The sequence below is a fragment of the Balaenoptera borealis genome (assembly GCF_965194805.1).
Source record: "Balaenoptera borealis genome assembly, chromosome: 18".
Classification (NCBI taxonomy): domain Eukaryota; kingdom Metazoa; phylum Chordata; class Mammalia; order Artiodactyla; family Balaenopteridae; genus Balaenoptera; species Balaenoptera borealis.
In genome coordinates, this window is record NC_138877.1 from 16,844,495 (window position 1) to 16,858,845 (window position 14,351).

The 14,351-nt window shown below is 36.9% G+C and overlaps 1 protein-coding gene across 3 annotated transcripts in view; it reads left to right on the plus strand.

Moving 5' to 3' along the window:
• NEK5 (NIMA related kinase 5) overlaps window positions 1-14,351 on the plus strand; it is a gene marked incomplete at its 3' end in the record, with an annotated part of 62,448 nt that overhangs the window by 19,685 nt on the left and 28,412 nt on the right. For all 3 annotated transcript variants that reach the window (XM_082365395.1, XM_082365394.1, XM_082365393.1), the window contains exons 4-13: window positions 232-329; window positions 2,330-2,413; window positions 2,502-2,572; window positions 3,637-3,723; window positions 5,603-5,657; window positions 6,957-7,157; window positions 7,235-7,316; window positions 9,055-9,188; window positions 11,192-11,376; window positions 13,834-13,900. In XM_082365395.1, coding sequence (XP_082221521.1) covers window positions 232-329; window positions 2,330-2,413; window positions 2,502-2,572; window positions 3,637-3,723; window positions 5,603-5,657; window positions 6,957-7,157; window positions 7,235-7,316; window positions 9,055-9,188; window positions 11,192-11,376; window positions 13,834-13,900 — 1,064 coding nt within the window. The remainder of the gene's footprint in view (window positions 1-231; window positions 330-2,329; window positions 2,414-2,501; window positions 2,573-3,636; window positions 3,724-5,602; window positions 5,658-6,956; window positions 7,158-7,234; window positions 7,317-9,054; window positions 9,189-11,191; window positions 11,377-13,833; window positions 13,901-14,351) is intronic.

Here is a 14,351-nt window from a genome sequence, read left to right on the forward strand (position 1 = left end):
TGAAATAACGAGGCACAGAGAAATTAAAATAATTTGCCCAGAGTCACAGAGCTAAGAAATTGAAGTGGTGAAGTGGGATTAGAGCCCAATCCATCTTGATTCTACAGCCAGAGTTTTAAACTATTATGTACTGCATTTTTCTGTTATATTCTCCACCTTCTAGAACTTAAAGGCAAATAATTAGTAAATATTTGAAACCCATCCAGCACCGAATGATGCCTTTTCTTATAGAGAACAACAGGCTGTTTATTGTGATGGAGTACTGTGATGGAGGGGATCTCATGAAAAGGATCAAAAGACAACGGGGAGTGTTACTTAGTGAAGATCAGGTAAAAACTCTTCTAATTTACCTTTTAATTTATATTGGGGGATTAAATTTATAATGTCATAAGTAATAGATTGTGTTTATATGAAGCATGCTTTGTGGAAGAGAAATTCAAACAATAAAATAATGGATCAGTATTCTTGATAGGTCTAGCCTAGAACATGTTCGCAATTGAACTTAAATTGAATCTCTTTTTGAGGGTGAACTTTGCTTGAGAAAGAACCGTGTCTTATTTTTGGACAATCTCATGTAGGATGCCTCTGAGATAAATCTTCATGGCGGAAAAAAAGGTGAATGTGGATGTTCCTTAGCCATTTAAAATATGATGTATTTATAGCTTCACTTTTCTTCCTTTTATCGTTGGGTACTCTGTTTTAAAATAGCTATCCCACTTTGCTAAGGAGGATAGAAGCTCTTCTTAGCAGTGGCTATTTACCTTCATTGGCTATTAAGAGAGAGGAGAGAGAAGGTGAAGAATAATGGCCTCAGGTCCCATTTTCTCTTTGCACAAACACATTTTTCTTCTATAGTCTGAGCTCCCTTTGATACCCTCTTGGGAGTTGTACTCGTGAAGGAGACAGGTGTGTGGGGTGGGGGCTGAAGAATTGGACTCAGGGCCTGTGCAATTGATGGGAAAGGCCACGGCCTCAGGCAGGGCACAGGAATGGCCTGCCATCTTTCTTTAGGGCATTTGTTTCTTCGTTCTCTTTTAGCATTTAAGAGCATCAGGCCCAAATAATTTCCTCCTAGAGTTAAATTGAATGTTGTGGATTTCCCTGGTGGCGCAGTGCTTAAGAATCCGCCTGCCAGTGCAGGGGACACAGGTTCGAGCCCTGGTCTGGGAAGATCCCACATGCCACGGAGCAACTAAGCCCGTGTGCTGCAACTACTGAGCCTGTGCTCTAGAGCTCGCGAGCCACGACTACTGAGCCCGCGAGCCACAACTACTGAAGCCCGCACACCTAGAGCCCATGCTCCGTAACAAGAGAAGCCACCGCAATGAGTGCACCGCAACGAAGAGTAGCCCCCACTCACCGCAACTAGAGAAAGCCCGCGCACAGCAACAAAGACCCAACGCAGCCAAAAAAAAAAAAAATTGAATGTTGTGAATGTATGAATGATTAAAGAATCAGTATCTCTAACCTCTGTAAATTTAATCAAGCATTCTCCCTATGCTCATTTATGTTATATATTAAATTCTATATTTGTAGAAACCCTCCTTTCTTCCTATCTAGGTATTATTTTGCCACATTTAATAAAAATACTTTTCTCTACACGATTTTGAACTACAAAACTAAAAAACTAAAATTACAACTGAATCTTAGTGTCTGGAATGTAGCTTTTTTTCCTATTGTTTTCCTCTCTCTGTATAATTTGGTGGACAAAGAATCATTGAAATTTTAGAATCATTTAAATAAATCTCTATAGGTATAGACACAGTTTAATAAAGAGGCTCATGGCCAGCTAAGAAAATCATATCTAAGAAATAAAATTAAACTTTAAAAAGTATAAAAGTAAAATATTTCTTAGTTTTATATTATATACTTGTATGTTATTTCATTAAAAATTTTAATAACCTCACAGATTCTCCACTTCTTCCTCTTTCTCTCTTTGCCCTTGACACCCTCCTTCCACTGAAAAGGAAAAAGCAGTGGCACTAGGGTTATCAGGAAACAGAGCTGCTTGTCTACTCTCCTGATGCAGTTAGCAACCCAATGTTAATAAAAAAGAAGATCATGACTTGCCTCCCTCTCTTCCTTGGTTCTGTTTATCTTTCTCTGTGTGCGGTGTTCCTTTTCATACCAACACATTTGGATTGCCTTTTCACACCTCCATGTTTCTAGCTGTAAAAAGAAAGTAGTACGATAAGATGGTATACCTCTTAGCTTCATTCATATAACCACACACACAAGTATATTATTCCTCTCTTCTTGTATGTTATCATGAAGACATTTCAGTGATCACCAGACTCCTCACCAGTTTTGTTTCATGTTCCCTCTACAGATTCTGAGTTGGTTTGTACAGATTTCTCTAGGACTGAAACATATTCATGACAGGAAGATCTTACACAGGGACATAAAAACTCAGGTAACATCTCAGAGACAAAATCAAGACAGAACAGATCTTTTGTTTTCTTGAAATATCTCCAGCAACATAGCATTTCCTCCACTTACAGAACATTTTTCTTAGCAAGAATGGAATGGTTGCAAAGCTTGGGGACTTTGGTATTGCAAGAGTCCTGAACAAGTAAGTACTTTTTAAAAACATTTTCTTTCTGATCATAACAGCCAAAATATGTATTTTTAGTTATCATGAATTAAGATATTAAGAGCTTGGTTTCCCAATAATTTTTGATAACTGTTTATATAAGTGTATTAAATCATTCAGATGCTACTTTGTCTGAGATTAAAATTTGCAGGTAGATAGGAGAAGGATGGTGGCGATGTATAGTGTGATGTAAGCTGATCAAATGAGATGTGACTGAAATGCGTATAAAGCTAGCGAGCATTTCGTGAAACAGGCAAATTCACACGTACTGGGGGGAATGTATTGATGCAGCTGTTTTGGAAGACAGTTTCGTGGTAACAAATATCAAGAGATTTTTAAATGTTCCATTTCTGAGAATTTATTCGAAGGGGATAATTTGAAATCTGGAATAATTTAGATGCCTAATAATTGGGAAATGGTCACATTTCATAAAACTTAGCACAGCATGTACCTGAATATTATAAAGCCACTAACATTTATGATTTGGAAGACTTCTTGATAATGTGAGAACAAACTTTGTTATATTAAGTAAAAAAAAAAAAAGGGAATTCTGAATTTTAAATATGCTATGATCACAGCTATGCGGAAAATATGCATGGAAAAAAGACAAGAAGGAAATATGTCAGAATTTTAACAGTAGTTGTTTGGGGGTTTTAAGACTCTGAGTAAATTTTTTCTTCTTTGTTTACTTTTATGTTTTCCAAATTTTAAATCATGAGATTGCATTACTTTAGTCATTGGAAAGAGGGAAGTCTTTACGTGTGAGAGTTTTGCAATGTAACAATGGTACCTCTTCGTGCAATCTTTAAGCCATAAAATTTTTTCTAATGTGTAGATTTTGGGGAGGTGAATTATAAGCTTAAAAATCCATGAATTTTATTACTATATTATTAATATACAGTGTTTTGCTTTATTTTAGTATGTGAATACATCAAATTTTGTGTGTCCATTTTTATACTTCTTTCTTGCATGTATGTGTATGTCTTAAGCCCTTTCTTCAGTAATACACTGTGTTATTTTATTATTTAATATAATTTTGCTAGTACCATGGAACTTGCTAGAACTTGTGTTGGAACGCCTTACTACTTGTCCCCAGAGATCTGTCAGAATAAACCCTACAACAATAAAACGTGAGTTGCTGACTTTTGGTTAGAAAGTCGCAGTAAAATCTGATGCATTCTTTTTTATGGTGCTTTTGTAATTTCATTTTCTTCACCTGTGAAATGAGGCTCCCAGTACTGTCTCTGACCACTTCAGTGTTCTCTGAAGGTTTTGAACTTATTTAGAAAAAAGACATTTCTTTTGAAGATGCAAGTGATAGAAAGAATAACATTGAAAATCGCAGTCACTGTGATGTCCATCTGTGTATTTGATTCTCATGCTTTCTAAGCCCTGTTTAGCCTATTGCAGGAAAGTGCTGTAGATGGGTCAGAAAACGGTGAGGCTGGTGACTGAGCACGGGTTTAGCAGCCAGGAATCCTAATATTGACTCAGTCGGCAATTTGACCAAGTCAGTCCATCTCTGTGGGCCTCAGTTTCCCTACCTGCAACAAAGAGAGCTGGTAATTGTTAAGGCGTAGGTAGATAGGTAATTGTTAAGGCATCTTCCAGCTTTAAAATTCAGCTAGCTTTTATGTATGTGGTACCAGAGCGTACCGTCAGGAGTAATATTAATATACACAGTGATAAAAGATGAAGATGAGGTAGTTTTTACTTCCATGGAAGGAGAAGGAAAATTTTTCACTTTTCAAAGCTGTCTGCCAGTTGAACCAGTTGGCTTTGCAGGAAGACTGAGTTTCTTTGTGGAGTTAATTGTCTGTTTGTTTAGGAAAGTATCCAAGGGATGTTTGGCTGTTTGACTTTGAAAGAGAGGGCAAAGCCTTAAAAAAGAATGGTAAACATTTCTCCGAATAGTGAAAGAGCAGGCAGTTTTTTGGAGACAGCCTCTGACTTAGAGAAGGGGTTTGGCCTCAAGCTGAGCAGGAATGCAGCTTGTGTAGCCGGGGTAGGAGGGCAGGCTGTCCAGAGCAGAGCACAGTGCAACAAAGAGAGACCCCTAGCTCCGTAGCATTGCTTTGTTTCCTTGTACTGCTTTTTAAGGATTTGAGTCAACATTTAAATTTGCTGGTCTGATGCTTTCAATAATTGGAAGATCCTAGCGGTAATTGTTACGAAACCAGATTCATTTGCCTGATGAACAGACAAGCCAAATGCTGAGGCCCCGAGGTTTGCAGCAGAGAAAGGGTTTATTCACAAGGCAGCCAAATGAGGAGACTGGAGTACAAGTCTTAGATCTGCCTCCCTGAAGGTGAGGGGCTTGAGATATTTATGTGTGGTCTTTGGCGTGGTCTTAGGCGTGGGGAAAGAGGATTGGAGGTAAGGAAGAGGTGAGGTAACTGGTGTTCTGTACAGACATATCTGAGTTACATCCTTCTTCATAGGATGCATGTTCAAAAATGGAGGTGTTTCGCATGATCAGAGAGTGGTGTTTTTGGCCCTCTGAGGTCAAAAGGTCATTCATTGGACACCTGCACAGGCCTAGTTTTAGCACATTTTTTTCAAGTTCATTGAGTACCAGATACTCTGGTCATCACTTAATCTAACTTTGGTTTTGTCAGTAGCCTTGAGTAGAATATTCCTTTCTAAATCAACCAGATGTCACCCTTTGAATCAAACAAATCCATGTTTGAGTTCTGCCTTCCACCTCCAAATTGCTCAAAATTCCACACATGTACACATTTTCTTCGAGCTCATCACGTGAAGTAAATATTGAGCCATCAGATTCTAGCAAAGCTTGTATACCTTTTCTTTGCTAGGATTCTGACAAGCTACAAATTTTCCCTCTAGTCTTAGTAAGAGTAAGAATTGATAATGTACTGAAAGCATTTGTGAAAACTTGTCAACCTATATAAAATTGTAAAGATGCACAAATATAATGCACTGTAAAGATAAAGGTTTTCATTGAGAATTATTGATATTTCTTAGCATGTCAACTCTTATCTTACCCAGGGATATTTGGTCTCTTGGCTGCGTCTTATATGAGCTCTGCACACTCAGACATCCTGTAAGTATATTAATCATCAGATTAATCTTGAACTATTGAAAACTATATAAATGCAATTAACCTCTTGAGAGGAAAAGGTTAATGTTTGGTTTTATTAGATTGTTAAAAATTATATGGACAAGCTATTAACAAGAATGACAGCTCCATATATACTGACATGGGAAGATATCCAAGCTATATTATAAAGTACAAAATCCAAGTTGGAGAATAGTACATGTAGCATAGTTCCATAAAAATAAATTGTGTGTGAACATATCAACACATAATCAGCAAAGGGAAAAGGTGCATGGGGCGAAGATTGTCGGAAGCCAGGCACAAGCTTCCAAGAGCCTTTCCCAGTAGAGTCACACAGGATGCACTGATTTCTCCAGCAACAAGTTGTGACAATACATGTGAAATGTTATCTACCAGGGAAGCTCATTCGAGACCCAGTGTCCAGGGTTTTTGTTGGGACTGGTCATGTAGGCACCTCTGCCTAGCATGTGCCAAGCTTCTAGATTCCCAGGAAGAAAGCAGGTATTCAGCATAAACCATGTTGTTTGCACAGTGTGGGGAAAAAGAGAGCCACTCGGAACATTTTGGGAATGATGAGAACTCTCCTGAAATCCAAGTTCCCAGATGCCAGCCAAGGGCCAATGTAAGCAGGCCTTTCTAAGGATAGCAGTCTTAGACCATCTATGTTAACTCTTTTGTACACAGCTGTCGTTTTGTTGTTATTGTTATTATTATTATCATTATTTTCAAATAGTAAGTGTCAGATAGTTAAGTGTCTAACCCAAACCTGATCTTTTCTGCCACACCATTCTGCCCAACATTATCATTATGTGTAAATGATGATTTCATACAATGGAATGTTTTCTGGTTTATGAAGAATTTTTGAGGAAATGGTTTATGTTATGTTAATTTAAAAAGCAAGATGTAAAATTTCATATTGTTATGATCTCAACTTTATAAAATAAACATTATTTTTAAAAAGACTAGAAGGAAATATACCTCTGGGTGGTGAAATTGTATGTATTTTCCCTGTTTATAATTTCCTATACTTTCCAGTTTTTTAGAATGCGTAAATATTTTGATAAGAAAAAAACTTAAAAAACCCTTGTTTTAAGTAGGACAACATTTCATTGAATAACCGCCTACAGTATCTACTCATGAAAGATTAGTTGATGGAAACAATTCAGGGTAGACCATAGTGCTTCTCATTAAAGCTATATAACATTGTTTTGTTTCTTGATATTACTTTAAATACTAGCATTGAATTTTTCTCTAATTTAGTATCACCATTCCTTGTCTTTTCAGTTTGAGGGTAACAACTTACACCAGCTGGTTCTGAAGATTTGTCAAGCTCATGTTCCTCCAATACCTCCACGGTTTTCCCATGACCTACAGTCCTTAATATACCAGCTCTTTGAAGTATCTCCCCGAGATCGACCATCCATTAGTTCCATTTTGAAAAGGCCCTTTTTAGAGAACCTTATCGCCAAATACTTGACTCCCGAGGTGAGTTTTGAGGCGATTCTGTTTGGATTTTGACAGAGATTTTTACTAGCAGGTCCTGACACACCGTTTGATTTTAGGTCATTCAGGAAGAATTCAATCACACCCTCAGACATAAAGCAAGATCGTCTGCTTCTCGACCTGCTGGGAAGGTGGTCCCAGGTAAGGATGATTTAACCGTGCAATCAAAAAACATTTATTATGTCTCACGCAATGATTTATAATATATGGCTGATAACTTTAGCAGAGAAATTCCTCCAAATATGTTGAACACGGACATTTAAAAAATATAAGCAGTATAAGCAGAAGAAAAATTATCTTGTCAAGTGGTGACCTGGGGGCGTGCCTGTATATCTAGTTTATGCATGACCTGGAGGATTCATCTCCTCTCTTCTCATCAGTCGGGAAAACTTGATGAAACAGTGGATGTGCTGATAATGAGATGCTCAAAGAGGTAGAATCTAAACTTAACTTTTGTGTAGGGAAGGGATAGAGAGTCAAAGAAGGTTCACAGACAGACATGAAATCATGAAATGAAGCTTATTTTTCTGAAATAGAGAGAATGGACTGGCGATTAAGAGTTCTCCTGCAGAGGCCTGTTGGAGCTGAAGTTAGGATCTCGGACCTAATTGGTAACAGTGGGAGAACGTTACTATGTGACCCCCAAAGAAAGCAGCTGATACTTTATGGTAATGATAAATGGAGAAGCAGTTGTAGTGGTGGTGTTAGGAATCAGCTGATGAAGTACTGTGTGTGTGTGTGTGAAAGACAGACAGACAGACAGACATTAAAGAGAAAAATTACTAATTCAATTGATATTGTGAAATAAGAGCAGCAGGATTTTTAGCCACAACCAAATGTCTCAACTTTAAGGATGAGGAGTAGAAAATCTCTCCAAGGAACAGTGATAGGGGAATATTATCCACTGTGATGGAGAAATTAAAGTGAGGAAAGTTATAAAGGGAAAGTAAATTAATGATTCTGCCATGTTTAATTTCATTTGCCATCGTTATATATTAGTCGAGATTGAGCATGTTTAGAAAGTAGATAAGTAGAGGACGAGAGAAAGTGTATTGTCTACACTCCTAATATAGGACAGATAGGAAAACAAGAACACATTTTTTTTTTTCTATTTATTTTTGGCTGCGTTAGGTCTTCGTTGCTGTGCGCTGGCTTTCTCTAGTTGCCGCGAGCGGGGACTACTCCTCGTTGTGGTGCGTGGGCTTCTCACTGCGGTGGCTTCTCTTGCTGCAGAGCAGGGGCTCTAGGCGCGAGGGCTTCAGTAGTTGTGGCACGCGGGCTCTAGAGCGGAGGCTCAGTAGTTATGGCGCACGGGCTTAGTTGCTCCACGGAATGTGGTATTTTCCCAGACTAGGGATCAAACCTGCTTCCCCTGCACTGGCAGGCGGATTCTTAACCACTGCGCCACCAGGGAAGTCCCAAGAACACATTTTGAAGGTGACAAACACAAATATATTTGAAGACCTACTCATCCATTTCAAACAACAATGCAACATGAATGCTGTGGCCAGATAACCCAAGCTCTGATGACTACATTTAATTACTTGTAATTAAATTAATTTAGTTAATAACTTAATTACTAAATATGCCATTATGTCATGCATATTGTTTCCATAAATGTTAATTCCCCAATTTTTAAAAAGTAGTGTTATATATTACTAGAAATATGTAAAGGAACACTGGAAAAAATGGTTTCCTCCATTCAAAGAAAATGTGTAGTAATTTTCCATCAGCACTTCTCTCCATGGGTATAAATGTCTCTGGTTAAAGAGAACTTACTGTGTTATGAAATGCCCCTTATACTTATACTCTCACAAGCATAATATTAATGATGTGGAAATTTTTTAAAAATTAAGTTGTTTTATTTTGGTTAAATAAGATTTTAAAATACAGAAAGTGAGATTCCAGGGAAAGTGCCTGCCAAGATCAAGGATATCAGTGCCATTTAAAAGGAAAGACATATTATATAGAAATGAATGGAGACCACCAGCTGGAGCCCAGAAGCCCATATCTGTAAGTCATGCTAAACCCTTCCTCTGTTTTTTTTAGTGGATGGCATATTCTACAGAACTACTTGCACATGTTCATGAGGTACAAGGGCATTACTTGGGGGTTCACTAGTTTTGTACTTGCAATAAAATTCTGTAATGAACATTAAAGTGGTACTTCATGGGACAGCTTCAAGTTGTTATTTTTAACAATGCTGTATTTCCTTATAAATATTCTATACATTAGTTTTTGTTTTCTTTTTATAATTCAAATTCTTTTAATTTCTTTAAGTAAATAAGGTTTTTCTATATAGGACAAGTGAGTAGCATAGTGGCAGAAAACATGCATTTCATACGCTTAATTCTGATGTTATATATAATTGAGAAATTTTTATTATATAATCATTGATTTTTTTCCCCCAGAGTTTCTTTATGCCAGTTATTTGAATCCACTTCAGCAGAATGTTGAATCTTTTAATTTACGCTAGTGAAATGCTTCTGGTACATAAAAATGGCTATTGTATTTTAATTGAAAAATTGTATTTTAAAAGAAGGCTCATGGTAAAAAAAAAAAAAAAAAGAAGGCTCATGGTATAAAGTATGTTGTGATTTAGGATACTCTGTAGCAAACCCTTTCAGAGGCAAAAAAAAAACAAAAACAAACATCTAAAAGACTCAAGGATGGATGAAGTTAGGACAACACATTGACATTTTCTTAATCCTTTGAAAGTTTCTCCTAATGCAGTGAAACGAACAGGTCTGCACAGGAGCCGTCTCTGATGTTCTCATTACCGTTTGGGACTTCAGAGAAAATCCTAAAGAAGCTGTTTTTTCCTTCCAATACTTTTCTCTATTTCTAGCCATTTTTCAAGTAATTTGTAGTAACTTCTTTGGGTTGTACATAGGCAAACATTGTAAAACTAAGAAAAAGACTTCGCACTTTAAAAGATTTTTAAAATAAATATACAATCTATGTTTAGACTGATAAGCCAAATTTTATACGTTTACTTTAATATTTGAATAGAACTATATAAATGTGCCATTTTTGTAAGTTAAAGATGGTTAAATATCTACAATTCCATATGGTTCATATGTATATATATATGAGCCATATAGCATTAAAAAGAACAAAGAATGTAATGTGTTACTTCTTTACAGTGAGGAAATTTCAGTTTTAACCACTTGTTTGGTTACTCATATTTCCAATTATAAATTCCAGGCCTTTCCAAAGGTTTGATCTTCCTTTTTTCTTTTGTTAGCAACTGCTAAATGGACAGCATGGTCACCATAAATTGACCCTATTTTGCTATTTAGCAACAGGGTCTTGACTGGTTTTCATATGTTAATCTGGTCTGATTCTTGTCTTCCAGCTCAGTGGCCTCTACTAAGGAATGCTAAGATAAACATTTGTTTCTGGTTCTCCTCCTCTTATTCTGTTCTGGTTGGGAAGGGTGGTGAGGCTAGCTTGAGATGGTCATAAGCTGGTCACAACTGTTACATGACTTTTCTTGTGTTTACACAGGAAGAATTGACTCTGAGTGATGCAGCATCTTCTTTCCTTCCAGTCATGTTGCCATTTTGTATTTAGCAAATTTATCAGAACCTAAACGTTTTGCAAATCCCCAGATCTGTGAGTTGCACAATAAAGTACAGTATTCTTCCATAAAGTCTAGTAAGGTGTAAATAAATTTATGAAAACTAAGAAATAATAATGCTGAGTTTAGTTTCAGATCTTGGGTTGGACAGATACTCACTCGCTAAGTACTTTTGATACACTAGCCATGAAGTATACATGATTCATATTCACACCTTAGCAAAATTATAAACTACTGCACTACAGTACTTAGACTTCTAAAACATTTTTCAGTTCGAGGATTTGGGGATTCTAAGATTACTCAAAAACAAGTCTAGAGCAAAAACAAGATAGCTTCAATGCCTTTTCATAGCTATGGTCACTACCAAACTGTCAATTGTTATAGATTTTAATCATGTATTTTTAAAATATCTCTCTTCTTTTTAATCCCTCAGATAAAAATGGTAGAAGGACCCAAACTTGCTGCAGTGTGTGGACATTATGATCATTATTATGCTCAACTTGACTTGTTGAGGAAGAGAGCCAATGGACAAAATTACCACTATGTTCCTCAAAAAGATACCAGAGTTGAGGAGAATTATAATCAGGAAGAAAGCCACAGTCAATCTCCAGGTCAATGGTAATGTCATAGTCTACTTAAACTTTGGTCCTCTGAAAATAGTTTGCTATATCAACATTTATTCTGAAGTCCTTCCAAATTCTCCTAAAACATCTGGGAAGAACTTCCAGACTCTTCATTTAAAATACTTAATTCACAGTTCCCTTGACCCTTTTTCATCTTAACTTTGATGTAGCTAATCTTATTCATGTAGCCATTTGACTGTGGGAACAGATTAATGCTCTTGAATTTTTAATGTCTTTTTCTTTTTCCTAGTAAATTCCACTATCTGGGAGTGATGAAAATAGTTGTATATGTATCATTTTCCAAATATTAATATTAATATTATTAATATTAATCAATAATAATTGAATTGTAATCAAATTATAATTTGACACCTACTGAAAAGTGAAATATATTTCATTTAGTATTTATATTCTTGGGATTTTTCAGAATATGGATGTATTAGAAAGAAAATAATATAATTATGGTGTACTTTCAAAAAGTTTACTCCATAACAAATTTCTACAGATCTACAATACTTTTAATGGTTTCTTTCACACTGATGTCAGTGTTCTATGATCAGAATGATTGACACCCATCCACAGCCCTGAAGACCGAAGTCTGAGAGTCATGTTTTTAAAATACTTTTGCCATCACATTTTTTCTTTCACTGTTGGGAATTTGCTAACTTTTGGTGTCTGTGGTTATTTATTGTTGAAATTTTGGACAAACAATGAAACATATGAGTCTATATGATGGTGATCTCATCAGATAGCTAATGAAAATTAGATAAGCAAGAATAATAAAAGAATGATTTCTCCAGAAATGTGTGGTGGGAAAAGTAGACGTTTTATTTTTAAAGATATTGGGTGCGGTTATGGTTTTTTTCCATCTTCATAACATATTTTTAATGACCTCCATGATCATCAAAAGTTATGTGTTCCATTAGTTCAAATTATAATATTCATATAGGACTCAACTAATGAGTGACATATTTTACATAAGAACTAGGTACAGGCACAAAACTCCCTTTCCCTTTTCTCAGCCACTGGGAAACTGCGTCTTCCACCCTTTATCTAGATATGAGAGCTGTCAAACTATCAACTATTTTGATTATGTATGATTGTATCTCCCAAACTGTCACATAAAATGGTAGAAAGGTCCTTCTCTTCCCTGTATGCCGCTGCCCATCATCTTACTGTGTTCCAGGCTGCCCCTCTGATGACTGGCAACCCCTCCTCATTGTTCTTCCAGGCCCCCTGCCCAGCTTTCTCTCTATCAGAGCTCCAATTCCATGGGAATCAAGTCTTGATGTACTTGTCTGGAGGAATAAGAACGTATAGAGAGTTGGGGAGAGAAAGAAAGACAGAGAGAGATAGACAGAGAAAGAATGTCTCTTGGACAGCCCCTGGATGGCTGAATAGTTTTTCTCACGGAGATAAGTTTCTGAGAGGAGTGCTACATGTTAGCCCTCATCTGAGTCAAGCACAGTCAGTGTGTCAGACGCTGGTCAGGAACCTTCACAGAACTTATCTCTTCTAATCCTCACATCACCCCCTGTGAGATTGGTATTGTGCTCATTTTACAGATGGGGAACTAAGGCCCAAAGACCGTAACTAGCTTATGATTTCATCATATTTCTAAACGGCTGATTTATTAACTTGACTCTTCAGAAACTGGGGACCACTCATCCTGATGTGCCTAAAGGAGTTTCTGAAATGGCAGTTCTGTCTTTGGAGCCCAGGAAGTTGCTAGAATTCCAAAGAACTTTATCACTAGCTCATAATATGATCTGAAATGTGGTAGTTTTTGTTTAGCAATCTGTAATTACAGAAATTCTTGTAGGAAATTCTGAAAAAAAGATAAATATCTAGAACATAGGTACAAACCTGAAAACTGTTTGACTAGAATTGACCAGAATTGTGCTGGAAAAATACTTAAACATTGTGAGAGATGGAGAAAGCCTCATTTCTTTATTCATTAAGCATTTGTGAGCCAGCGTGAGGAGCAGAGGTGAAGGGAGGGGCCCCCATCCTGCTCTAAGGAGCTCAGGGTATCATGCAGGCTATAGAAGAGCAGCTATCAGTGCAGTCAGGGTGACAAGGCTATAGATTAGATACCTGCACACAGCATGAGAAGATCCTGCTACGGGTTTTTTCTTTTTCCCTTCAACATATTATAGACTATGGGTGGACTGATTCGTGCCCTGAAGAAAAATCATTGTAACAGAATATTTTTCGGTTCTATCCTCTCCTGTATCCCCAGTTTTACTGTTCTCTTTACCTCCCTTTCTTCTTGATTTCAAAGATATCTTCTTTTCCAATGTACACATTCTGTAACTTTGAATTACTTCTTGAACTCAGAACGTCACAGGTGAATTGTGAGTCTCATTACAAAGCTGAAAATTCACTTGTCGAATTGGTGCCTATGATGAGTTAAAATTTCTACTCAGGCTGAACATTTGTATTTCCTAAGGCTTGCTGAATACCTTCAGAGGAAATGTGAAGCTCAACAACATAAGCTGAAAGTGGAAAAGCAATTGGTAAGTAAAATACCAAATATAAGAGGCCATCAGGAATTTTCTCATGCTTTCTCTGTTCACAAATATTCATGGATCCTCAAGTCAAAGTTCATTCCACATAGATGATTAAGACTATTCCCCACTTTCCCCGGTTTTTAATAGCTAAAGAAGAATAATGGGAATAGGCTTCAGTTAGGGTCTGGGAAGCCTAGTCCCTTCCCTGGCTCCATCACTTGCTATGTGACCTTAGGCAGGACATGCCACCTCTCTGAACCTCAATTTCCTTATCTATAAAAGCTGTAGATGGGCTTCAAGGTCCCTTTCAGTGCTGCAATTCTTTGTTTCTATTTTATTAGAATTCTACACATTTTCAAAGAGGGACTACTGTATTTTATTTGAAATGAAAGTTAACCTTTACTCTTAAATATAGTGTCAAAATTCTGGGGCTGAGCAAGCTTGGTTACACCTCCTA